A 25,155-nucleotide genomic window follows, 5' to 3' on the forward strand; every position below is an offset into this window, starting at 1 on the left:
GTGGGAATGTAAATTGATACAGCCGCTATGGAAGACAGTATGCAGATTCCTTAAAAAATTAGGACAGATGAATGGATAAAGAAGCTGTGGTACATATATACAAATGGAATATTATTCAGTTATTAAAAAAAGGAATGCATATGAGTCAGTTCTAATGAGGTAGATGGAGCTAGAGCCTATTATACAGAGTGAAGTCAGAAAGAGAAAAACAAATATCATGTATTAACACATATATATGGAATCGAGAAATACAGTACTGATGAACCTATTTGCAGGGCAGCAAAGGAGACATGGAACAGACTTAAGGACACAGCTGGGTTGGAGGAGGAGGTAGAGAGTATGATGTATGGGGAGAGTAACATGGAAACATATACGTTACCATATGTAAAATAGATAGCCAGTGGGAATTTGCTATGTGACTCAGGAAACTCAAACCAGGGCTCTGTAACCACCCAGAGAGGAGGGATGGGGAGGGAGGCGTGAGTTAGGTTCAGGAGGGAAGGGACGTAGATATACCTATGACTGATTCATGTTGATGTTTGGCAGAAACCAACACAATATTGTAGAGCAATTACCATTCAATTAAAAATGATTTAACTATAAAAAAGTAAAGTAATGTCAAAATAATAATAGCTAAAGAAAAGCCAGTGTCTCTAACCTGGCCTCCAAGAGCCCTCGGAATGCCCACTGTCTCTTTTCCTTCTGACTTCCTCTCCTGAGACCCCTGCCCTTTTCCTGCCACAGACATGACAGGAAGTATAGCTGCCTTCTGCGATCATACATTTCTTTTATTAAACTTTTGCTTTATGCTTCTCATCAGTAATGAGAAGTTTGTGGTTTTTAATTTGTTCAATTGTATGTTCCATTCTGTTTTGAGTATGACAGTTTTGAATATGCATTTTAACTTTCAAGCATGATTAATCTGACCACAATTTATCTCTTAGACAAGGAGGAAATCTACATGCTTATCAGTATTGGGGGAAATCTGTGTATTTGAAGGGATTGACTGGGAAAATACAAGTACCCTCAAAAGCTGTTAAGGTTGCCAAATTTTTAAGCATACATTTTCCTCCTTTCTTGGTACCATTATAGTTCAATTTGTAAAATATTGGTAGATAAAGGCAACTGACTGATCTGTAATTGTAAAGCAGTGTTATTCTAGTCCATGGTAATAACTGCCTCCCTTAGGCTGAGGAAGGCAAGAGGAGGGTCCTGATGGGCAGCATTTAGTGATTCCCATGGAGTCAGGACTCCTGCTGTGACCTATTTCAGGCAACTGATGCGTTAATGAATGTGGCTTGAGAAGAGATATACATTACCATCCCATGGTATAGTATCTCAAGAGCACAAATAATAAAATGCAGAAAATCAGAAGTACTGAGTACTTGCTACTTTTGGTTTTAAAACAATTTATTCAGTTTTTAATTTATAGAACTTAGTTTTTAATTATGGTTATGTTTTTAAACAACTAGCAGGCAATATTCCAAAAAGAAAACAGTCGGCTCTTATGACCAATATGAGCTGGCTCCAGCATTCCACCACTTTGAGGGCATAAAGTTGTGTTGGAAGACAGAGAGGAAGTTTTGGGATTCCAGTTTCAATTTCCGTTTTTGCTCCATTCAGAATTGCTCTCCCTTGTTCTTGTGGTTCAGTCATGAAATTGTGTGCAACTCTGCGACCCCATGGATGGCAGCATGCCAAGCTTCCATGTCCTACACTGTTTCCCAGAGATTTCTCAGCTTGGTGTCCAGTGCTTCTCACTACCTCCATTCAGTTGACACAACCACAGACCTATGTGATTTAGTTTGTAATTATTTGGGAACAAGGCCGAAATTCCATGAGATGTAGTATTTTATAATTCTGCTAATGTACAAATTTGAAGTTTAAGCATTAGATTTTTGAAAATGTGGGTAATACATAGCTGATGATTCTGTCTAATGAACCCCCTAGGACCTGCAGCTCCTTTTAACTTTGGTATTCACTGCATTATTGTTAATTATTGACTTAAAAAGGATATTAGCTTATACATGGTATTTGAAATTTTCAGATACTGAGATTATGCTGTGATTATGTCAAAAGTGCCTAGGAATGGCAGTTTTCAGGCAATAGGAGGTGGACTTATCCAAAAGAATGTAACATAGACTATTTTCAGTCTAAGGATTAATAAGCACTGTTTTTCTGACCTCTGTCATAATTCTAACCATTGATATGATTTTGTACATAACACTTTGATTCTTAACTCATACTTCCTCATATATAAAATAACACATGTCCGGTTTTTCCCAGTGTGTATTTGAAGAAGGTGATGGTGATGAACTTTCATGCACTTTGCTAAGGGTTTTACGTGTATTTCCTGTGAAGTAAGTTGTTATTGTTTAGGTTTTACATAAGAGGAAACTCTGGCGTAGAAGGGTTGAGTAACTGACCATGGTGAAATGCTTTTTAATGTTGGAGTAGACTTTCTACCCAAGGCTTCTAACTCTAAGCCCTTGCATTTAGCCTTCAGGCTAGGTTATATGATGCTTAAAAATATCAAAAAGTTATGAAGTCTTGTGTTAATACAAGTTGGTATTACAAATATAAGTACAGTTTATTAAATTTGAGAAAATACAGACACAAAATGGAAACTTACTGGTTGCTGAATAATAGAAGGATTACACTGTATTTTCTAAATTTTATTTACATGTACAGATTGTACATTATTTTTTTTTTAAATAATAAAATATGCATGTTAGTTGCTTAGTCATTTCTCTTTGCTACCCCATGGACTGTAGCCTGCCAGGCTCCTCTGTCCATGGGCTTCTCCAGGCAAGAATACTGGAGTGGGTTGCCATTTCCTTCTCCAATAAAGTATAGGTATGTACAATGAAATCTCATAATTTCTAAAGTAGTATCCTTGAAAAAGGCCTATTTAGTCTTTCCCTTTTTCAAATACTATTAAAAATAAAATGACCTTTTCAAACGTAACAACTGGAAAGATTTAAATTGTGTCTTAAATAGTATTAGGTTCCTAAATAATGATATTATGGTGTTTCAGTTGCTGAAGCAGAGAAAAGGAGCCCGTGTATCTGCAAACAGATTTCGAGTTGCTCTCATGGTGCATGAGTATAGGAATCAGACTGCCTGAGTTTAACTCCTGTCTTTGCCGCCATGTAAGCTATGCAATTCTTTGTGACCCTATGGACTGTAGGCTCCTCTGTCCATGGGATTTTGCCAGGCAAAAATGCTGGAGTGGAGATCGAACCTGCTTCTCTTGCATCGCCTGCTTGGCAGGCAGATTCTTTACCACTGAACCACCTAGGAAATGTTATAAACTATGTGGTCTTTGGAAAATCATTTAACCACATGAAGCCTCAATTTTTCATCTGTGAAGTATGGATGATAATAGTGCCCATTGCATAGGATTATTTAGAAAGTTAGATAAGCTAATGTATTAAAAGAAGTACCTAATACAGGACTTCCCTGGTGGCGCAGCAGTAAAGAATCCTCCTGCAATGCAAGCGACAACAAATGAGTTCAATCCCCAGATTGGGAAGATCCCCTGGGGGAGGGCATGGCAGCCCGCTCCAGTGCTTCTGCCTGGGAAATCCCGTGGACAGAGGAGCCTGGTGGGCTGCAGTCCCTGGAGTCGCAAACAGTCAGACACAAGTTAGCAACTAAACCACCACCAGTACATAGTAAGTGCCCTAGAAAATGTTAGTTATTTTATAATGTGTTATTTTTAATAATGAACTCAGTTAAAAGTATGACAGTTCATATAATACTAGTGTTCAATGCATAGGATTACTGATAGTTATAAAAGATTGTCTTACCTGTGATTACTGATATTTATAAAAGATTGTCTTACCTGTTTGGCCTTGTAGCTATTCTGGGGATGAACATGCTTTCAGTCCTCTGGCTGCAGTTCAGTCTGCAAGAGAGAATGTCCAGTAACTCCATGAAGTGACTCCTTTTTCGAAAGCATCAGGATATGGTCATTTTATATGAATTGAAATACTGCAGGTCTTGGCTGCTTGATCATCTCTCTCATCCTTTCTAGAATAAATCATTTTATATACACACAGTCATAAGTTTTCATGATTTTGTAATATTGTCCTAGAACATGTATTTTACTTACTTAGCAAAATTACTTTGTAAAAATGAAAAATAACTGACTTCATTGATGTCCTTATTCATCCAATACATAGGAAAAGCTTTTTCACCCAGAATTTTGTTATAGCCATTATTTTATCAAAAGCAATATGTGATGTGTTTTCCAAAATTTTCTCCTGCTTTTAATATGGCATTTTTTAATTAGCAAAATATTTCACATGCTTCATAAGATTGCTTTTTGGGTAAATGACAAAACTACTCTTATCAGATATCCACAGAATGGCATTCCCCTTTGACATTCATGTATGGGTGTTTTTTTTTTTTTCTTCTTTAATTTGAATTATAAGTTTGTGTTGTTTTTTGTCCTCCATAGGCCCTCCTGTCAGTCCTTCGAGAAAGTCACCGTTCAAGAACAGTCTTTAGGAAAGTTGGAGGCTTTGTGTACATTACATCTTTGCTCGTTGCTATGGAAAGATCTTTGAGCTCGCCACCCAAGAACGGGTGGGAGAAAGTGAACCAGAACCAAGTGTTTGAACTTCTCCACACGGTGTTCTGCACATTGACTGCAGCTATGCGCTATGAGCCAGCCAACTCACACTTCTTCAAAACAGAGATTCAGTATGAGAAGTTGGCAGATGCCGTTCGATTTCTTGGCTGCTTCTCAGACCTAAGAAAGATCAGCCCCATGAATGTCTTCCCTTCAAATACTCAGCCATTTCAAAGACTTTTAGAGGAAGACGTCATCTCGATGGACTCGGTGTCACCCACTCTACGGCACTGCAGTAAACTCTTTATTTATCTCTACAGAGTAGCCACAGATTCTTTTGACAGGTATGACTCTGCTCCATACTCTGAATTTAAGGATATGTGTGACTTAGCATTAAGGCTTGAATTGTAGTTTAAAATGAAAACAAATGATTCTTCTCTTTCATTCACTTTCTGTCACTTTATATGTGAACATTACTATTGCCCTGATGTTAAGCTTTTCAGCATGGACATCTGTGTGACATTTGTCAAACCAGGGTTAGAGTTAAGCTCTCAGTGCACCTAATAGAACAGTTTCTGTGACATTTAGTTCTCGTGGTGGTGTTTCTTGTGTTCTCTTTTTCCTCAAGAACAGTAGGTACTTCCAGACTTAATTGATGTTAATTATCAAGAGGAGAACATGGTTATGATTAATGCAATTTTCAGACAGATGATGTAGTCTCAACATAGAATCTACATTTTATAATCCTCAAAGAGTGATGTGTCTTCCTGGGCGATACTGATAGTTCAAGAGTCTATGAGTTTAATGTGCTTATTCCTTCATTAAAGAACTTCTTAACAAACATCCACCACATGCCACATGACGATGCTAGGCGTTGAGAGTTCCGCTCAGCACAATGCTTCTCTGTCTGTGTCCCTCCTTTAGCTTCGGTACAAAAATTCAGACACGAATGATTACAATATATCAAGATAAAATCTGAAGGAAATCTAGGGTTCTAAGATCGTAAGCCTGCTTTATCTAAATCCCTTGTTTTCAGGAGTGTGTTTTCCATCAAGTTCTCACTTTGAAAACAATGTAAGAGTGATCGTGCTGCTCATTTCCCCCAAGCATGATCACTTTTCACAGTTACCATAGTTTTATCTCATAAAAAAAAATGAACTGTTTCTGTTAATATAATGTCCCCGTCAATAAAGCAAGTAGCTCTGTTATATCCCTAACTGTAAAATTATCAACTCTGACCTACCTACTGAGGTGTTTCTTGTTTCTTAATATTTCTTAGGCCTTAATATTTAGATAGAAAATACAGGTAATGTAAAAAAAAAAGTTTTCTAATTTTTCCTGTCTTGAAAATAAAAACGCGTATTTATTGTTATATATTGTTAACTTATAGAAGACACGGGAGAGTGTAGTGTTCAGGGAATAAAATGTTTTTAAAGTTAAAATTTGTGTATTTAGATTCAGCCTATTTTCCCTTGTTTTCTAACTTATTCTAGTTAGTGTACCTTATTTTTAGTTTGCTTTATCAAAAAAAAACAACAACAACAAGGCCCACAGCAGTCTGTTTAACAAATATGTTAAATGTTAACCTTGATGGATAAGCATCAGCCTTAAGCATGCTTTTCTGTTTCCCTCAGTGCGTGTGCTGTAGTCTTGTTCCTTGTTCCCGCTGAGTATGGAGGTTGTTCCCTATTAAACTTTTACTGGTATTGCTTGTGAAACTAACCAGCTGCCCTCCTGGTGTTTTGCTCTAACTTCTCTGACCCCCCTGTCTGTTTTGTTGTCTGTAGTCGTGCAGAACAGATCCCTCCTTGCCTGACAAGTGAGTCTTCTCTTCCCTCTCCTTGGGGGACTCCAGCTTTGTCCAGGAAAAGGTACTGATCTAATAATAGCAGTCCATCTTTGTTTGCGTGGGTTTTTTTTCTCCTGTGTTTAATGATATATTAATGTGGATTTCGTGCTTTGTATTGAATAACTTGGAGCTTCCCTGATGGCTCAGTGGTAAAGAGCTTGCCTGCCAATTCAGAAGACATGGGTTCAATCCCTGGGTCGGGAGGATCCCCTGGAGAAGGAAATGGCAACCCACTCCAGTATTCTTACCTGGGAAATCCCATGGACAGAGGAACCTGGCAGGCTACAGTCCATGCGGCCACAAAAGAGTCAGGCACCAGTTAGCCACTAAACAACAGCAACAGTTGAATAACTTCGATTTTTTTTTTCCCTTCTGTTTGATTTCTTTGTTTTTAAAATTTTCAGCTTCAGATGCGTATATTTATGAGAGTAAAGTGTGTTGATGCTATGAAGATATGAAGGACATGTAGAATTTTGTCATCCAACTGTAGATTAAAATGGGCCTTTTAGAGCTAACATGTATTTTATTAATATTAATTTAGAAAAGATGATGTAATGTGTCTTTAGGTAGGATACTTTTCTGCTTTTTCTTTTCACTTTAAATGTGCGTGGGATCATTCTTTGGTTTTTAGTATTACTCCAAAATGAACATGCCAGCCTTGGCTGAGGAAACATGTATTTTCTCAATCAGGTTCAACCAGTTGAAATGTGATGCTGTTACGAAGACTGAACTGGCTAACCTTTGAAAAAGTGAACAAAAAAACCTACCCTAGCTCCTGCTTTCATCAGTTGTGCACAAATCTCTTTCTAAGCTGACGTAGTCTACCTCATACTTAAATCTTATGGTAAAGTTCTCCAGTGGCTCAGGGCTAAAAAATCTGCCTGCAGTGCAAGAGACTCGGGTTGGATTCCTAGGTTGGGAAGATCCCCTGGAGGAGGAAATAGCAACCCACTCCAGTATTCTTGCTGGGAAAATCCCATGGACAAGAGGAGCTTTATCCAGGCTAGGGTCGCAAAGACTTGAGCATGACTGGCTGGCTAGGGTCGCAAAGAGTAGGACAGGACTGAGCAGCTGAGCACAGACATGTAAAGAGCCAGCAGTTGATTGACAAAAGTATAGTTAAGATTCATCTGAGATTCCATTTTTTAGCCTGTACTTAAAATGATCTTAGTCTGGCACTTGGCACCAAAGTCTCTTCCTTCCCTTGTTTCCTCATAAACAAGTACTAGTTCTTAGGTCTTGTATTAATATTCTCACATTGTGGCTTTTTATAAATGAGCCTGAGGCTCTGCTGTGCTGTTTAATTTTACTTCTGTGGTTCATGTTTTGGAAGTTGAATAGAGTTGTTGCAAATTTAGTACTATACAAATTTAGTATTTTAATATATTTTAATAGTACTATTCATTAGGTATAAATGTACACTGGAGCTTACAGCTCATTTTCTTCTATTAGCTCATGAATATTCATGAAGGAATTTTGCATTGTTCAATGTACTTATATTTAAAAACTATTTATTTTTCATTTTTTTAAAAGAGCAGTTCTTAATTCAAGAAATTATAAAATCAATTTGAGTTGACCTAGTGTGTTTTTCTGCTGTTAAATAGCATAAAAGATATTATTTGTGTTGGAGGATTCATGTGTGCCCACTATCTCACAGAACTACTGGATGTTAGAACAATAGTTTTAATTAGTTAAAAAAAGTCATATTTATGACTCTGTCATACATGGTGAAGGCTTAAAAATTGCTGTATTTAAAAACATTTATGTCATTAAATATTAACCAGAAACTACAAAAAACTTTGAATAGAAATTCCCAGATTAAAGGAACAAATATTTAAAAGTTTATCAGATTTTACTATTTATTTAAATAGTAGTTTGACAAAGGAAAAAATAGCATTTTATTCTGTATGATAGGTATTTAAGGCCTTAGATCAAGAACATTTTGTCAACATCTGCATGACAGCTACATGTAAGGATGCCCTGTCTTTGACCTAAGGGGAGACTGTCACTGAACTGACAGTTGTAGCTGAGTGTTTCTTATCCATGAGAATTCTAATCCAGTTTACAATCTGATGTTACCCTCAAGGGTTCCCAGTGCCATTCATACTCATAATAAGATCAGTGTTGACATTTTCAGGTTGCCATTCTGGTCAGGTTACATACATTTGCTCAGTGGTAAAAATCATAAGCTGAAAGAAATCTTTTTATTTCACAGCATAGTAACTTTCAAAGTTAGAATATCTCAAGAACACCTCAGATTACAGCAGTTTATGGGGATCTTGTTTCTTGTGACAAAACTTTTTTTTTCTTTCTTTTGGCAAAAGGGAAAACCAACATTGTGTTAGTTTTATGGCTTGTGGAGATTAAGATACTAAGGAAATTTTGAAATTGTGATACTTGTCTGGCATGTAAAAGCTTCAAGAGTCTTCTCTAAATATTTTAAGAGTTGAAGAACTAAGAAACCTTATTTTGGAAAACTAAAAGCATCGTTTTTTCATTATTCAGAAGGAACAGTGAAACAGAACTATAGCTGAACAGTATCCAATCAGAGTTAGAGGAAGTGAAAACAAAATATAAAATAGTAACCAAGACTTTCAGAATACTATCTACAGTATGGAAAACAGTGGCAAATACTAGTTTTCATTCAGACATGATTCCCATTACTCATTGCCTATACACACTTGATGATAATTGATGTAAAGCAAATTCAGAATTTAAATATTTAAATATATATTCCTCAAAGAGGTAGATAGGTCTTAGGTATATATGAGAATTTAGATTGAAGTGTTAAATTGCAATTTCTTTAGGCCTTAAAAGTAACTACAACATAAAAATTAACAAAATCTTGAAATGTCATTTTATCCTATCTTTGTAAATGGTTAGGTCTTGTTTGATAATTATCTGTTTAATAAGTTTACCATAATCTCTAAAAAGTAGTGTAATACCTGTGATATACTTAAGTGACTTAGTAAGAATTAATTGTTATATAATGCCTGTTAAAATAGACCCCATTTTACTTAATACATATCATGTTTTAGATTTCTACGATGTTTGCAGTATTTTTCTTGTTTGAGAAGAATAAATGTAATTCCTGCATTAGAATTTTTTTATAAAAGATTGAAATTTTACCACTATAATAGTTAATATTAGTAAAGAGTTCAGTTTCCAAAGACATAAAGGACTTCTTCCTAGCTAGCTATACATATCCATAATTTAAGTTCTAATTTTTATCAGGCAATTCAGAAATAATTTGAGAAGGACTGTAATTAGAATATACAATTAGAATCTATGTTTCTTACCCTCACATTTGGGCTACTTTTTGTGTGTAATGAAAGCAAGTTTTATGAAATTGTTAAGTTTGGAGTCCCTGTTACACAGTGGAGAAATCATGGATCTTTTTTTCCCAAGTGTAACGAGTAAGAGTAAGGGGAGAAACATAAGAGGAGTATACCTATTGGTAATGAGCATTTAGAAATCTACCTTAGTAAGTTTAGAAATTAGATCTTTCTGAACAAAAACAGAAAAAGAAAAAGAATGAAAAAAATGAGTAGGTGGAGGATAATGCTGACTTTAAATAAATGGGAGAGCATATTTTTTAAGTGAAGCTGAATACTTTCCTAGAATCTCTGTTAAAAAGAGAATGGTACTTAAAAAAAAAAAAAAACCACGGCAGTGCCAATTCTTTGCTACTAAATCAGTGACTTAAAGCATCTGTTTCCCAAGCTCCTCTTGTGCCAGAGAGCTGAAACTGCACTGCTCTCGGTGACAGAGCTCAGCATTAGACAAATTATGCTGAAACCGATTCACTGGAACAAAGAGCTCCCATAGGTTGAAGCCACAAGCATCTGTTTCCTTGTGCCAAGACACAAAATGTGCAAAACTCATGAATTGTAGAAGAAGAATATGAAATAGAAGGAGGATATCATTGATGAGATGAAATGTGTATTCGGGACATATCCCAAGATTGAAAAAATTGTGATGAATATTTTCAGTGGTAGGGAAGATAATGCAAAAAAGGATGATGCTGCTGCTGCTGCTAAGTCACTTCAGTCATGTCCAACTCTGTGCAACCCCATGGACAGCAGCCCACCAGGCTCCTCTGTCCACGGGATTCTCTAGGCAAGAATACTGAGTGGGTTGCCATTTCCTCCTCCAAAAAAAAGGATGAATGTAGTTCTAAGTAACCTAAAGGAAAACTCCCTTGATGCTTAATACATATATTGTCATGGTGGCCAGGCTTCCCAGAAGGTGCTTTGGTAAAGAATCCACCTGCCATTCCAGGAGACATAAGAGATGGAATTTCTATCCCTGGGTCAGGAAGATCCCCTCGAGTAGGATATGGTAACTCACTCCAGTAGTCTTGCCTGGAAAATCCCACGGACAGAGGAGCCTGGTGGGCTACAGTCTGTGGGGTCTCAAAAGAGTCGGACATGACTGAGCGCACATGCACAGAACCAGATTTGAAGCCAACCCTGACTCAGTTGAACCAGTTATAGAGTAGGCCATCTTGTTTGATCGTGTTTGTTCTTGATTATATTGCCCATGGTTCAAGGAAAGGTTCAAAACACATAGGTAATTAAAGAGAAAACAATCTCACTGAGAGGTGTAGTATAACCTGTACTCTGATCATAAATTATCAGAACTGTCATCTTTCCTAGAGCTTTGCTGTTTCTAGAGCTTTCAATCACTGTAATTTAACCTGTTCTTTATAGCTAAAGGTGCATGTTATTCTTTTTTTTCTTCTCCTTTGTTTTCTTTCAGTTTTACTGAGATCTAATTGATGTACTACACTATATAAGTTTAGGATGAATACTCATATGGCTTGCAAAATGATTAACACAGTAAGTTTAGTTAATATCCATCATATAGATTCAAGGAAAAAATACTTCTTTTCCTTGTGATGAGAACTTTTAGGATCTACTCTTGTAGCAACTTTCAAGTATACCTTAGAGCAGTGTCAACTTGTCATCATGCGCCATTCTTGAATGGAACAATTCCAATTGTAAATGGTAAAAACATATAAGACCCATAAGAATTGATGGTGAAATTGTCTGTATGTGACTCGCTAAGAATTGATAATATATAGGTTTTTAAATTTTTCCAACCTTAAAGTAATAGAAGATGAAGAAATGAACAGAGACTATGATTGAAATTAAATACCCAATTACCCTTCTTTCTTTTTTATAGGCATGCGTATCATTCTGTTTCTACTCCCCCCGTCTACCCTCCTAAAAACGTTGCTGACCTGAAACCACACGTGGCAACTTCATCTCTGCCGAGTTCTGATGCCGTCATCATCCATCCTGGAGCCATGCTTGCTATGCTGGATCTCCTGGCCTCTGTTGGGTCAGTGACACAGCCAGAAGTAAGCCTGTGTATATTAGTGCCTCCCTGTCTTTAATAGTGAAAGGTGTGACTGCACAAGAAAGGGGATGGGGCCAAAAAAGTGACACGGAACCTTTCTAAGTCACATACCGAAATACATAAAGGGGAAAAACAGGGTTCTTCTATTTCAGCCTTAACTTTTTTAATGAATAGTAATGACATATGTTTTAGAGTACAGTTCATTTGTTAAATGATACACATGCCTGTCTGTCTATTGGGCTTCACTTTTGGCTCAGCTGGTAAATAATATTCACCTGCAATACAGGAGACCTGGGTTTGATCCCTGGGTTGGGAAGATCCTCTGGAAAAGAGAAAGGCTACCCACTCCAGTATTCTGGTCTGGAGAATTCCATGGCCTGTCTAGGCCATGGGGTCGCAAAGAGTTGGACATGACTGAGCAACTTTCACTCAATGACATATGTTTTAGAGTACAGTTTGTTAAAATGCTTGTGTGTAAAGCTTTTGAATTCTCCTTCATATCTGAATGAGATCCTTGCTGGGTACAGTAATCTAGGTTGTAGGTTATTTTCTTTCATCATTTTAAGTATGTCCTGCCATTCCTTTATGGCCTGAAAAGTTTCTATTGAAAGATCAGCTTTTATCCTTATGGGAATCCCCTTGTGTGTTACTTGTTGTTTCTGCCTTGCTGCTTTTAATATTTGTTCTTTGTGTTTGATCTTTGTTAATTTGATTAATATGTGTCTTGGGGTGTTTTGCCTTAGATTTATCCTGTTTGGGACTCTCTGGGTTTCTTGGACTTGTGTGACTATTTCCTTCCCCATTTTAGGGAAGTTTTCAACTATTATCTCCTCGAGTATTTTCTCATGGCCTTTCTTTTTGTCTTTTTCTTCTGGGACTCCTATGATTATAATGTTGGGGCATTTCACATTGTCCCAGAGGTCCCTGAGGTTGTCCTCATTTCTTTTAATTCTTTTTTCTTTTTTCCTCTCTGCTTCATTTATTTCTACCATTCTATCTTCTACCTCACTTATCCTATCTTCTGCCTCTGTTATTCTACTGTTGGTTCCCTCCAGAGTGTTTTTGATCTCATTTATTGCATTATTCATTATTAATTGACTCTTTTTTATTTCTTCTAGGTCCTTGTTAACCATTTCTTACATCTTCTCAATCCAGGCTATTTATCTGTAACTCCATTTTGTTTTCAAGATTTTGGATCATTTTTATTATCATTATTCTAGATTCTTTTTCAGGTAGACTCCCTATCTCTTTTGTTTGGTTTGGTGGGCATTTATCATGTTCCTTTACCTGCTGAGTATTTCTCTGCCTTTTCATCTTGTTTAGATTGCTGTGTTTGGGGTGGCCTTTCTGTATTCTGGCAGTTTGTGGTTCCTTTTTATTGTGGAGATTCCTCCCTGTGGGTGGGGTTGGACGAGTGGCTTGTCAAGGTTTCCTGGTTAGGGAAGCTTGCGTTGGTGTTCTAGTGGGTGGAGCTGGATTTCTTCTCTCTGGAGTGCAATGAAGTGTCCAGTAGTGAGTTTTGAGATGTCTGTGGGTTTGGTGTGACCTTCGGCAGCCTGTATATTGAAGCTCAGGGCTATGTTCCTGTGTTGCTGGAGAATTTGCATGGTATCTCTTGCTCTGGAACTTGTTGGCTCTTGGGTGGTGCTTGGTTTCAGTGTAGGTATGGAGGCTTTTGGATGATCTCTTATCAATTAATGTTCCCTGGAGTCAGTTCTCTGGTATTCTCAGGTTTTGGGCTTAAGCCTCCTGCCTCTGGTTTTCAGTCTTATTCTTACAGTAGCCTCGAGACTTCTCCATCCATACAGCACTGATAATAAAACTTCTAGGTTAATGGTGAAAAGATTCTCCACAGTGAGGAACACCGAGAGGTTCACAGAATTACATGGAGAAGAGAAGAGGGAGGAGGGAGATAGAGGTGACCAGGAGGAGAAGAGGGGGCATCAAAAGGGGAGAGAGCAATCTAGCCAGTAAACAATTCCAGAGTCTGGAACCCTCAGAGAGGTTCACGGAGTTACATAGAGAAGAGAAGAGGAAGGAAGGAGATAGAGGTGAGCAGGAGGAGAAAAGGGGGAATCAAAAGGAGAGAGATCTAGGCAGTGCTCTGTTCCCTAAGTGTTCTCCGTAGCCCGGAACACCCACAGAGATTCACAGAGTTGGACTGAGAAGGGAAGCGGGAGGGAGGAGATAGAGGTGACCTGGGGGAGAAAAAGGAGAGTCAAAAGGGGGAGAGAGTAATCAAGCCAGTAATCACACTCCTAAGTAAAGTGGGTAATGAAGATTGGATTCTTAAATGTACAAAATTGGTAACAAATACTGGTTGGAAAAGACCCTGATGCTGGAAGGGATTGGGGGCAGGAGGAGAAGGGGACGACAGAGGATGAGATGGTTGGATGGCATCACCGACTCGATGGACATGAGTTTGAGTAAACTCCAGGAGTTGGTGATGGACAGGGAGGCCTGCCATGCTGCAATTCATGGGGTCGCAAAGAGTTGGACACGACTGAGCAACTGAACTGAACTGACTGACTATAAAGCAAAGATTAAAAATCTAGAGTAGAAGTTAGATGCTCAAAAATACAATATTAAAAAAAAATCACAAAAGTATAAGAAATGTATATGAAGTTTGCTTTAAGAATAGGGTCTTTTTTTTTTTTTTTTGCAAGGTAATAGTAGGTTATAAAAATGAAAATTAAAGGAGTAATAGAGGACTTTAAAAAAAAGAAAAAAAATTTAAATCAAAATAATAATAGTAAAAATATATCTAGGAATTTCTCTGGAGCTGTTGCAGGCAGTGTGGGGTCAGTTCAGTTGAAACTGAACTATCTGAAGATAGTTCCTTGTTCCAGCTTATACTTCTCAAGATCTATGGGCCCCTTCCAGTGTAGTCAGTGTTAACTACAGGGATTTTAATCTGTTGCCCCTGTCACTGGCTTCTGTGTGCAGGTTTATTCAGTGTTTTAATCCCCGCCCTGCCCCACGCGGGCGGAGGTGGTCTCTTGTTTAGGCTCACTTGTTCAGTGGGGAGGGAGGGGCGCTGCAGACAAATGTCGCTGGCCTGTGTGGGGAGCGCGTGCAGTGTCTCGGCCACTCTGGGTCTGCCCCCACTCCCGTCTACACTGCTCAGGCTCCAGGTCGCTCTGCAGGGAGCGAGCCCCGGGTTGCATGCCCTTCCCAGGTCTAAGCCGCTCAGGTCCAGGTTCTCGGAACTCCACAAAGGGGCAGGCTCGGTTGGGCCTGCGTTTTGTGCCTTCCCGGGTCGGAGCAGCTCAGGCGACCAGGTGCTTGGCCAGCACACTCTCCCCGGGTGGGCGGTGCATCTTGTCACCTCCCCGGTCCCAGCCACACAGTTTCCGGGGGCGCCGTGTGTCAGAGCTGATCTCTGGCTGCGACCCTCCTGGCGGATGTCAGCCGTCCAGAATCTCAGGAAGTCTTTGGTTAGAAACGGGAAGCCTGTTTGCAGTTTGGTAGGGGATGCCCTCTCTGGGGCCGAGTTTGCCCCTTTCTGGCTCTGTCTGGCGCCCACTTGCCCCTTGCCTCCAGCAGGGGATGGGCCGGTCCACCGCTGGCTAGCACTTCTCTGATATTCCCCCGTCCTTTGTTCTGCCAGCGGTTAGGGCTTTTCACGGGACAGTTCTCGCTCGCTCGCTCTCTCTTTTTTCTCTCTCTCTCTCTGGCTATCGCCCGGTTTAGGTTGCTCTCTCACGTTAGCTCCCTCAGATTGCCCTCAGGGCATTCAGGCCCCAGTCCTTCCCCTAAGCAATGCCACCCGCTCCTCTCCTCAGCCCCCGCTTGCTGGAGCCGGTCTGGGGGTACTACTCTGCTGGGAGTTGTGTTTAGGCACCTAATCTGTGAGTTTTATTTATTTATTTTTCCTCCTGGTTATGTTACCCTCTGAGATTCAAAAACTTGCCCCAGACCCGCTGGTGAGAGGGTTTCCTGGTGTTTGGAAACTTCTCTATTAAGACTCCCTTCCGGGGACAGATCTCCGTCCCTAACTCTTTTGTCTCTCTTATCTTTTATATTTTGTCCTACGTCCTTTCGAAGACAATGGGCTGCTTTTCTGGGTGCCTGATGTCCTCTGCCAGCGTTCAGAAGTTGTTTTGTGGAGTATGCTCAGCATTCAAATGTTCTTTTGATGAATTTGTCGGGGAGAAAGTGGTCTCCCAGTCCTATTCTTCTGCCATCTTAGGACCGCCCCTGTTTGTTAAAATGCAAGACAGTTACTTCTGGTGCTAAAATAATTGTATTTCTCCTTGTAAATCCTGCTCAGCAGTGATAATTGTTAATAAGACTGGGAGAGAAATCATTGAAGATACCATTTTGAGGCTGTTGATGTATTTTTAGTTGTAGCACTCGAGTTTGGGTGGAACTAGAGTTTGGGTGGCCAATTTTGTTAAAATGCTGTATGGTCTCTAAGGCCTAAAGTGTCACGAATGTTAACTATAAGCCTTTACTGTGATTATTTATCTACCATGAAAAAGAGTTTAGAAAAAAATACTGTTATTTGTATATAGTCATGTAGTATGATGGACTTGAAAGAGAATGGAGTCTAGCTGGATATGCTTCTAAGAAAATGAAGATTGGAAATATTTCCCTAGTCCTATTCTGGGATTGTTTTCTGCCTCTACGCCAGCTACTTAATTCATCTAAATGTAATTTGAAGCGTCTAGAGATACCTCATATTGAAAGGTGTGCTTCACCTTTTAAAGGGAGAGAACTATCACCTGTCTTATTGAGAGTGCCCTGGTGTCATGGATTTCTTTGTTAACCCCAGCACGCCATGGACCTTCAGCTTGCCGTGGCCAATATTTTACAATCCCTGGTGCACACGGAAAGAAACCAGCAGGTCATGTGTGAAGCTGGTCTCCACGCACGACTGCTGCAGCGGTGCAGCGCTGCCCTGGCTGACGAGGACCACTCGCTGCACCCGCCCCTCCAGCGGATGTTCGAGCGATTAGCCTCTCAAGCGCTGGAGCCCATGGTGCTCAGGTCAGTGCGTTCTCCTCTTCACGTTCAGATGAGCCGCCATGAGTGACGGCCGTTGTAGAGTCTTTGTAGTCAAGAGTTCTTGCTTTATGAACAGATATTCAGTTACCTGTGAGCAGAACCAGACCACCACCAAAATGGGCAAAATGCTCAAAATATAGAAACAGATAAATCTAGTTATTATAAAACGAGATGTATTTGTTTTTGGGCATTTCTCCTCCTAGAATCCAGCAAACTCACCTTGCTTTAAAAACGAAGTCATGTTATATTTATATGATTTGCATCTACTTGATAGTTATGAACACTTTCTGAATTCATTTAAGAAGCACTTTTTAAATTTTAAAATCTTTACAGATTCAGAGGAAGTTGTGAAGAGAGGTTCTGTGTCCCCATCCTCCAGTTTCCCCCAGTGGTGACATATTATGTAACTACAGTTCAGCATCAAAACCAAGAAACTGACGTTGGTACTGTGTATACATGTACATTGTGAGTGAAGTCGCTCAGTCGTGTCCAGCTCGTAGCGACCTGCAGCCTACCAGGCTCCTCCGTCCATGGGAGTTTCCAGGCAAGAGTACTGGAGTGGGTTGCCATTTCCTTCTCCAGGGGATCTTCCCGACCCAGGGATCGAACCCGGGTCTCCCGCATTGTAGACAGACGCTTTACCGTCTGAGCCCCCAGGGAAGTCCAACATGTACTACATGTACACTGTAGTTCCCTGCTGTTTATCACTTGGGTCAGGTTGATGTCATCATCACACAATCAGGGCTTCCCGTGTGGCAGTGGTAAAGAATCTCCCTGCCAATACAGGGGGCATGGGTTTGATCCCTAGGTTGGGAGATCACCTGGAAGAGGAAATGGCAACCTGCTCCGTTATTCTTGCCAGGGAAATCCCATGGACAGAGGAACCTGATGGGCTACCATCCATAGAGTTGCAGAGTTAGACACAACTAAGTGACTAAACAACAACAATCACACAATTAAGATGTCACAAGATCTCCCCGATGCTACCCCTATATTGTCATATTCACTTCCTTAACCCCCCGCCACCTCTAATCCCTAGAAACCACTAATCTGTTCTTCAGCTTCATAATTTTGTCAACCTTGAAACTGTTATGTAAATTAAATCATACAGTTTATGACCTTTTGTGATAAGCTTTTTCTGCTTATTACAGTGCCTTTGAGATGCATCTAAATTGTTGTATATCAAGAGTGTGTTTCTTTCTGTTGCTGAGTTGTGTTCCATGGTGTGAATGTACCTTGCATAATTTAGTCATTCAAGAAATAGGTATATTTGAATAACTTTTTTAATATAAAAAAGTTATTTTCATCTATGTTTTACAGATAAAACAGCATTTTAAAAAAAGACTTGTCTTTAAGTTACTTAACTAAACATATTTAATGTGTAAATCATCTTGTCCCACCTTAAAAAAAAAACACTCATATATCTTATCACTTTCAGAATATTAGTTGCTCTCTTTATAAAATAATCATTTTCTGCTGTTAAAGTACCCCTTTTTCATAAACTTTTAGAACTTTCTTAAAACTGGTTGGACTCTATTTGTAATTAATATTTTTTAACTGACTCGAAGCTAATGGTGCATTAAGAAAAACCTTTGCAGTTAGGATTTGTTAAACAGTATTGTACCAAGCAGTGTGGTAGTCCTTATTACACTAGCTAATGTGTACGGTTTATTATTACACTAATTACACTAATTAGACTGTCTCTGCTTACCTTGACCATCACATTATGGATGTATTCAGAGATCTAAAAGTTTTGAAAGCAGCATGGAGATTTCCCCTGATCCATTTTGGTGATCTGCTACTTTAAAAGTAGAGAGAGTGAATAAGTGAGTGAGAGAGACTATCTCATACCTAATACTTGTGTTTACTAAGTAACTTATATTGCCTACTTAGATAAACAGAGTAAGCAATGGAAACCAACCATTTTGACAGGCTTGGTTTTCACAATGAATGAATTATCAAAGAGAAGGCTGCATGGTGTTACAAGCACCTAGCTGTCAATAAGCCATAAGTTACGAGCTAATTATATTGAGCTGTCTCTGTGAAAAACTGACAAAGGGTACCTGACTTCTAAATGTTTGGGTATATTGCTGTAGGGACTTGAAAACTCAAAACAGTCTTTTTATTTTATTTTTTCCTTTTACATGATGCCATAAATGACTAGGTATAAAGGGCTTCTATTTGTGTAACCCCGCAGTATTTCACTATATTTGTACTCATCACATTCCAGGAGAACATGCTCTTCAGTTTTCATTTTCTAACTTTTCACAATATTTTGTGCTCTTTTCAATGGTTGGTGATGAAAACATAAAATTAATATTGTGTATTATAAAACTGTTTGGATTGCTTTAGCATTTTTGGTTTGTTATAATTCATTAAATCACTTTTTTGTGTGCTTAGTTTATGAATTATATAATGTTCTCAATCAAGGAATAACTTTGCTTTGTCTCCTCTTTAGGGAGTTTTTGCGTTTGGCAAGTCCATTAAATTGTGGTGCCTGGGACAAAAAACTGCTAAAACAATACAGGGTCCACAAACCAAGTTCACTGAGTTACGAACCAGAGATGAGAAGTAAGTTGACCTTTGAAATTCCCTTTTCTGGGTTTATCTTATAAATGAAAATCATGTTGAGGGTGTATATTATTTCAAGAGAAGTTCGACTATGGAAGAAAAGGGTTTGTTGTTTTTTTGTTCGTTGTTATTTAAGCAGAAAAACATAAATCTCATTGACTGACTGGAGAAGCAGTTGATAGGGATGGCGGAAGAAGCATTGATGTAAGCAACATCCAGAGAAGATGAGAACTATGTACAGAATAACCCTTGGCTTGGAGGGGGAATGCCTCTTTCTCAGAGGATCCATAATTTCTCTGTTTTTCTCAGTTAACTTTTGCTGCCTGGACTAAAGTAGCTGATGGGACTATTAAAAGACTGAGGCTTTGCAAGACGGTGTGGGAGGACATGGAGAGCAGGAAATTTTAAATTCTAATAGAAATAGTTGAGGAGTTATACCAAGAAATATAGGATAGATAGAGGAAGAAGCTAGTGCCAGGCTGGGAGAAGAGGAACGGATCACTGGGAGGGAGAAGAGTGGCTTGGCTGAAAAGCACATGTAGTGAGAGGAAAAGAATGGCAGAACTGAAAGAAGGAAATAGGATAATAGCAATCAAAACTGGAGCGATGAGACAAGCAAAGAAGAGGACTGTGCCCGAATTTTGGCTCTGGAGTGAGGCAGAAGTGAAGCTCATTGAAGGAAAGGTGATCATAGAAATGGGGTGTTAGATAGGTTGACATCCCCCATTACACTGGCGAGAGTTAGCACAGGGAAGAAGGGGGAGTGAAATGCCAACAGGAGTAGCTGGGGCCTTCCCTGGTAGTTCAGTTGTTAAGACATTGCCTTCCAGTTTTGGGGGTGCATGTTCAGTCCCTGATGTGGGAGCTGAGAACCCACATACCTCATGCGGGAAGCCAGAATGTAAACAACAGAAGCAATATTGTAACAAATTCAAATAAAAATATACTTAAAAACAAAAAACAAAAAAAAAAACCAGTTTTACAGAGAGGGCTGTGATAGGATTGCTAATGAGGAGCCTCCAAGGAATAGAAGTTTTTGATAGAAGGATGATGGGAGGGTGTGTTAGCAGAATATAGGAGCTACCTACCCGTCCATCATGGACCATGGAAAAGCACCAGATTCCATCCACTCACGAGCTTTGGGGAAAGAGTGTTCTCACCAGAGAGCTCAGTTGCCCTGGATTTCCTCCCAGCATTAATTCTGTAATTTGTTGGGTTTTAACATTACAGTTTATTTTGTCTGATTATTAGCCATAGTTAAGGCCTCTGTGTTGATGAATTGAAGTGACCACTACTAGTGAAGCAGGAAAGAATAAAACTTAAAAGAGTAGAATGCCATTTTTTTTTCTTTTTCTTTTTTTTAAATTAGAATGCCCATCCTTAAAGGATGTGGTCATCATTTCGTTCAACCATTTTTTCACGTGAGAATCAAAGAGACTGAACAACCTGTAACCATTATTTCAACCTTAATATTTCCTGTGGTTTATCAGTGATGAACAAATACTGTGTTCTGGAAACCTGAAGATCTTTTGTGTTCGAACACAGTCTTATTGGAAGACGAGAGTATTTCAGTTTTTCTTATCAATTAATATACATCCCCTACATGTATATATGTTTTTTGTTGTTTTTGTACTTTACATCGTTCCTTAGAACTGACAAATATAGTTCCTTTCTCTAAGAGAATACTGAAAGATGTTTATGGTTGCCTGAATGGTTAGCACACTTTAGAGGGAAACAGGTAAATTCATGTGGTTTATCTTGAGAGGGAGTATTTTCTCTATAACATTTGTGATGTATTCCTAAAAGAATAGAACAGCTTGTATAAAATTTATTTTTTTGTTCTTGAAATTGTTTACCATTTGCATGCATATAGGGATTTTTCAATTCAGATATTTTTGTGATCATGTGTTTAATAGTTAGAAGAATTAAAAATGGGGAGAAAATGGGAGGAGCAAGTTTCTGCTATTTATGTCTGATTTTTTTTTAATAAGAAAAATGAGCTGTTTCCTTTATAATGCTTCTCAAATATTTTCTTCTCAAAGATAAATATTAAATAACTTTGTGGAATAAAAGTATAATCTGGTTTCTGTGAACATCATTAATTGTAGCTTATAATTAAATTTTATTGTACCAGTGGCTTAGATAGTGATCATTGGTGATTTTTATTCTTTTTCTATCTGATTTATACTTGTACTCTGTAGTTTCCAACATTTCTGCAGTGTTTTTATTGCTTTAGTAATAAATAACAAAGTAAAAAATGATATTTAAGTTTTAAAATGAACATAAATGAAATTAAAACTGGATAATAACTTTAGACTTTAAATGTAAAATTATTGTATAGATTGAAACTGAAAAAGTAGTATTTAAAAATTAATTAGTCTTGTTAAAGTCATTGTTTTAGAAATCTACATGATATTCTTCCCAAGAGCTTTTCTTTGACTTACAGGTAGTATGATCACATCCATGGAAGGTCTGGGTTCTGATAATGTTTTCAGCTTACATGAAGATAACCATTACCGGATAAGCAAGAGCCTAGTGAAATCTGCGGAAGGAAGTACTGTACCCCTGACCAGAGTGAAATGTCTGGTCTCCATGACAACCCCACATGACATCAGACTTCATGGGTCATCAGTTACTCCAGCTTTTGTTGAATTTGACACATCCCTTGAAGGGTTTGGGTAAGAAATTTGCAAAGTAGCCAAACCTTATATTATTTTATGCCTCAGTCTTTCCTTTGACAAATAGACCTTTGATTTTAAATTTACTGAAGTACAATATAGTATATGCTATATATTTTCAAATGATTGAGTTCTTGAGTATGTTATTTTAAAGTTTTTAGATTTAATTATTTTTAATTATTTATTATGCTAAATAAGTTGGTATGGTATGAGAATCAGCAGTCTAAGGTCCACAGTCCAAATCTGTTTTTGAAAATTTTTTTTCTTTTTTTGTAAATTATGTTTCATTTTAACACAGCCACATTCATTTATGTATATATATTATTTATAATATTTTCATGCTGGAGTACAAAATTGTGATAGAGACTATCTGGTCTGCAAAGCATAAAGTATTGATGTTCAGGCCTGCTCAAGAAAATGTTTATGAACACCTGATTTAGAAGTTACATATAACATACAAATTAAAATTATTTTAAAAGATCTTTGGCTAGGTTTTGTCATCATTTTTTACCCTCAAATGACCTAACTTACTAGCTTACACATTGTTCAGTTACTATCACATTAAAACAGTAAATACTTGCAAGTGGCAGAAAAAAAACTATAGTAGTAGAAGTAACAATAAAGATCTAGGGGGCTTCCTTGGTGGCCTAGTCGTTAGGATTCTGGTTTTCACTACGCTAGCCCAGTTCAGTTCCTGGTTGGGGAACTGAGAATCCTGCAAGTTGCGAGGCCAAACAGGAAAAAAAAAAAAAAAAAATAGAGACACTCCTCTGCTTATAAGTTCTAGAATAAAATATATTCATCGTTTTTTAAAAAGTTATCTATAGCAAATCTAGAAGAGTGTATTTATAAAGTCACTTAGCCTCAAAATGGATATAAATGCTAAAAGATCTATATCTGTGCTAGTTGTTTGTGGGATTCTTATACATAAATTGTGTTTTAAGAACAGTGTTGTGGATTATTATCAGTGAATTAAAACACGTGGGACTGGGTAGAACTAATCAGAACAGTGTTAACAGAGGAGAGTGACTCACTAGGAAGGGCCACAAGGGACTTTCTCTATAAATATGATGATGAAATTTTTCCAGTATCTTGAACAGGGTTGTATACTGGTGCATTTTACCATGTGCAAATTATACTGTGATTTTTTTTTAATTTAAATATTAAATTTTGATATTCTCAAAATTAAAAGAAGGGAAGGACTTTGTTAGGCATCTAGACTTACTCCATAATCTCTTATCTCTGATTACCCTTAAATAATGGTAGTTTGTTTCACTGTGGTAAGTACATAGCAATAAGAGAAGAAAACAGTTGCCCTCTAAAATGTACTTTATCTTTACTTAATAGCTGCCTGTTCCTGCCCAGCCTGGCCCCCCATAATGCCCCTACAAACAACGCTGTCACAACAGGTCTTATTGATGGGGCCGTGGTCAGCGGCATTGGTTCGGGTAAGTACTACTTTCTCTGCTTATGAGATTCTTTTTTTTTTTTCCAGCAGACTATATATTATTTAGAGATTTTGCTTTTTCTGGCACCTTTTTCAAGTACAAATATGAGTCAACACAAACTCTCTCATTGTTATTTTTCTATTTTCACTTTAGGTGAACGATTCTTCCCTCCTCCATCTGGCTTAAGCTACTCCAGCTGGTTTTGCATTGAACATTTTAGTTCTCCTCCCAGTAACCACCCAGTCAGACTCCTTACTGTTGTTCGCAGAGCAAATTCTTCTGAGCATCATTATGTATGCCTTGCCATAGTTCTGTCTGCTAAAGATCGGTCTCTGATTGTCTCCACCAAAGAGGAACTACTCCAAAATTATGGTCAGTATCTGCCTTTTTCTTTTTGCTTCCTGGCAATTATTAAAAGTACCAAGCTTCATTATAATATTCAGTTTTGAGGTCCAGTGGTAATTCTTCTCTCATTTAAATTATTATAGAATAGAATAGGTTATATGATAGCTTGAAGATTGTTTACCGATGAAATTTCGGGGCACTTTCACTTTCAAAAGAGACTTAGATAGAAAATAGTGGAGAGAGGTCCTAAAATAAGGATTCATCTCTGCTCGCCAAGAAATCACAGCTTTTGCTAGGAAAGCAGGATGCTTGTTTAATACATTTCAGTAAGGATTTTCATTGGCTGTGAATTCTGCTTAACTAATGAATATTCATTGAGCACCTGCCTACCATATGTGCCACTCTGTGCTAGACACAATAACATTTTAATTACTTTATTCACTGCTAACCTTCAAGGCTTAATACTGACCATTTAATAATTCTAATTCTCTTAATTCCCTCCAACATGCCATACCATTACATTGCTGACTTCAAACTCAAGGCATTCATGAAGATCTTCCTAAAAGTTACAAATGAAATAATATAGAAGTATCAGTTCACTGAATTTTATTTGCTCTGAATGTAAGCATTAGTATATAAGCATACCTCTTTTTTATCATCTAATTTTGTCTTTTTAACTAATTAAATAAAATAATAGCATATATTGCTTCACCTGTAGTCACTATTCACTTATTAATTGAATATGAATACTAACTCATCAGTTAGATAGTAAGGCTTCTTAGGATTCTTAACCACGATCAGCACAGAGTTAGGCATCAATACAGGAATTGCTTTAAAATCCTTTATTCGCCCATTTTTTGGGATTTGATTCTGTTTCTATTTTCTTCTTAATCAAGACTACCTCCAGTCTTGCAATTTGAGATACCTACTCCCTCCATTCTTTCACTATGTCTCTGACCTCTCTTGCAATTTCCTTCAACAGCTTTCTCTTCCATCTTCCTCTTAAAGTTCACATTCTTCAAGCTTTTATGTTTAGTCATTGTACTCAACCAGCTTTTCATGAGAAAACATCAATTTTCTGTTAGCATTATATCTTTGTAACCTCAGGGACACTGCGAAGTTAAATTTTTTAATTTGTCTGTGTCCCAGGCTTTGTCCTCATATGTTCACTGCACAGTAGACATCTTAATGTGAATAAAAGTCAACAGAAATATTTGTTCTTAAAATCTGCATTTCCTTCTGTTTTCCTGTCTTGGTGAAGAACACCCTCACTAGCAGTCATCCTGTCTTTTATTGTTGTTCAGTCGCTGG

At 38.0% G+C, this 25,155-nt stretch overlaps 1 protein-coding gene across 6 annotated transcripts in view; it reads left to right on the top strand.

Annotated features, from left to right (window-relative positions):
- The window catches only part of WDFY3 (WD repeat and FYVE domain containing 3), a 282,380-nt gene that overhangs the window by 142,714 nt on the left and 114,511 nt on the right, over positions 1 to 25,155 (top strand). For 5 of the 6 annotated variants that reach the window (XM_043906285.1, XM_043906283.1, XM_043906282.1 and 2 more), the window contains 8 exons: positions 4,466 to 4,923; positions 6,367 to 6,450; positions 11,616 to 11,793; positions 16,570 to 16,784; positions 19,261 to 19,373; positions 21,820 to 22,051; positions 23,399 to 23,499; positions 23,653 to 23,871. In XM_043906285.1, the coding sequence (XP_043762220.1) occupies positions 4,466 to 4,923; positions 6,367 to 6,450; positions 11,616 to 11,793; positions 16,570 to 16,784; positions 19,261 to 19,373; positions 21,820 to 22,051; positions 23,399 to 23,499; positions 23,653 to 23,871 (1,600 nt within the window). The remainder of the gene's footprint in view (positions 1 to 4,465; positions 4,924 to 6,366; positions 6,451 to 11,615; positions 11,794 to 16,569; positions 16,785 to 19,260; positions 19,374 to 21,819; positions 22,052 to 23,398; positions 23,500 to 23,652; positions 23,872 to 25,155) is intronic. The other variant, XM_043906284.1, reaches the window with a different exon arrangement.

This window comes from Cervus elaphus, chromosome 6, assembly GCF_910594005.1.
Source record: "Cervus elaphus chromosome 6, mCerEla1.1, whole genome shotgun sequence".
Classification (NCBI taxonomy): domain Eukaryota; kingdom Metazoa; phylum Chordata; class Mammalia; order Artiodactyla; family Cervidae; genus Cervus; species Cervus elaphus.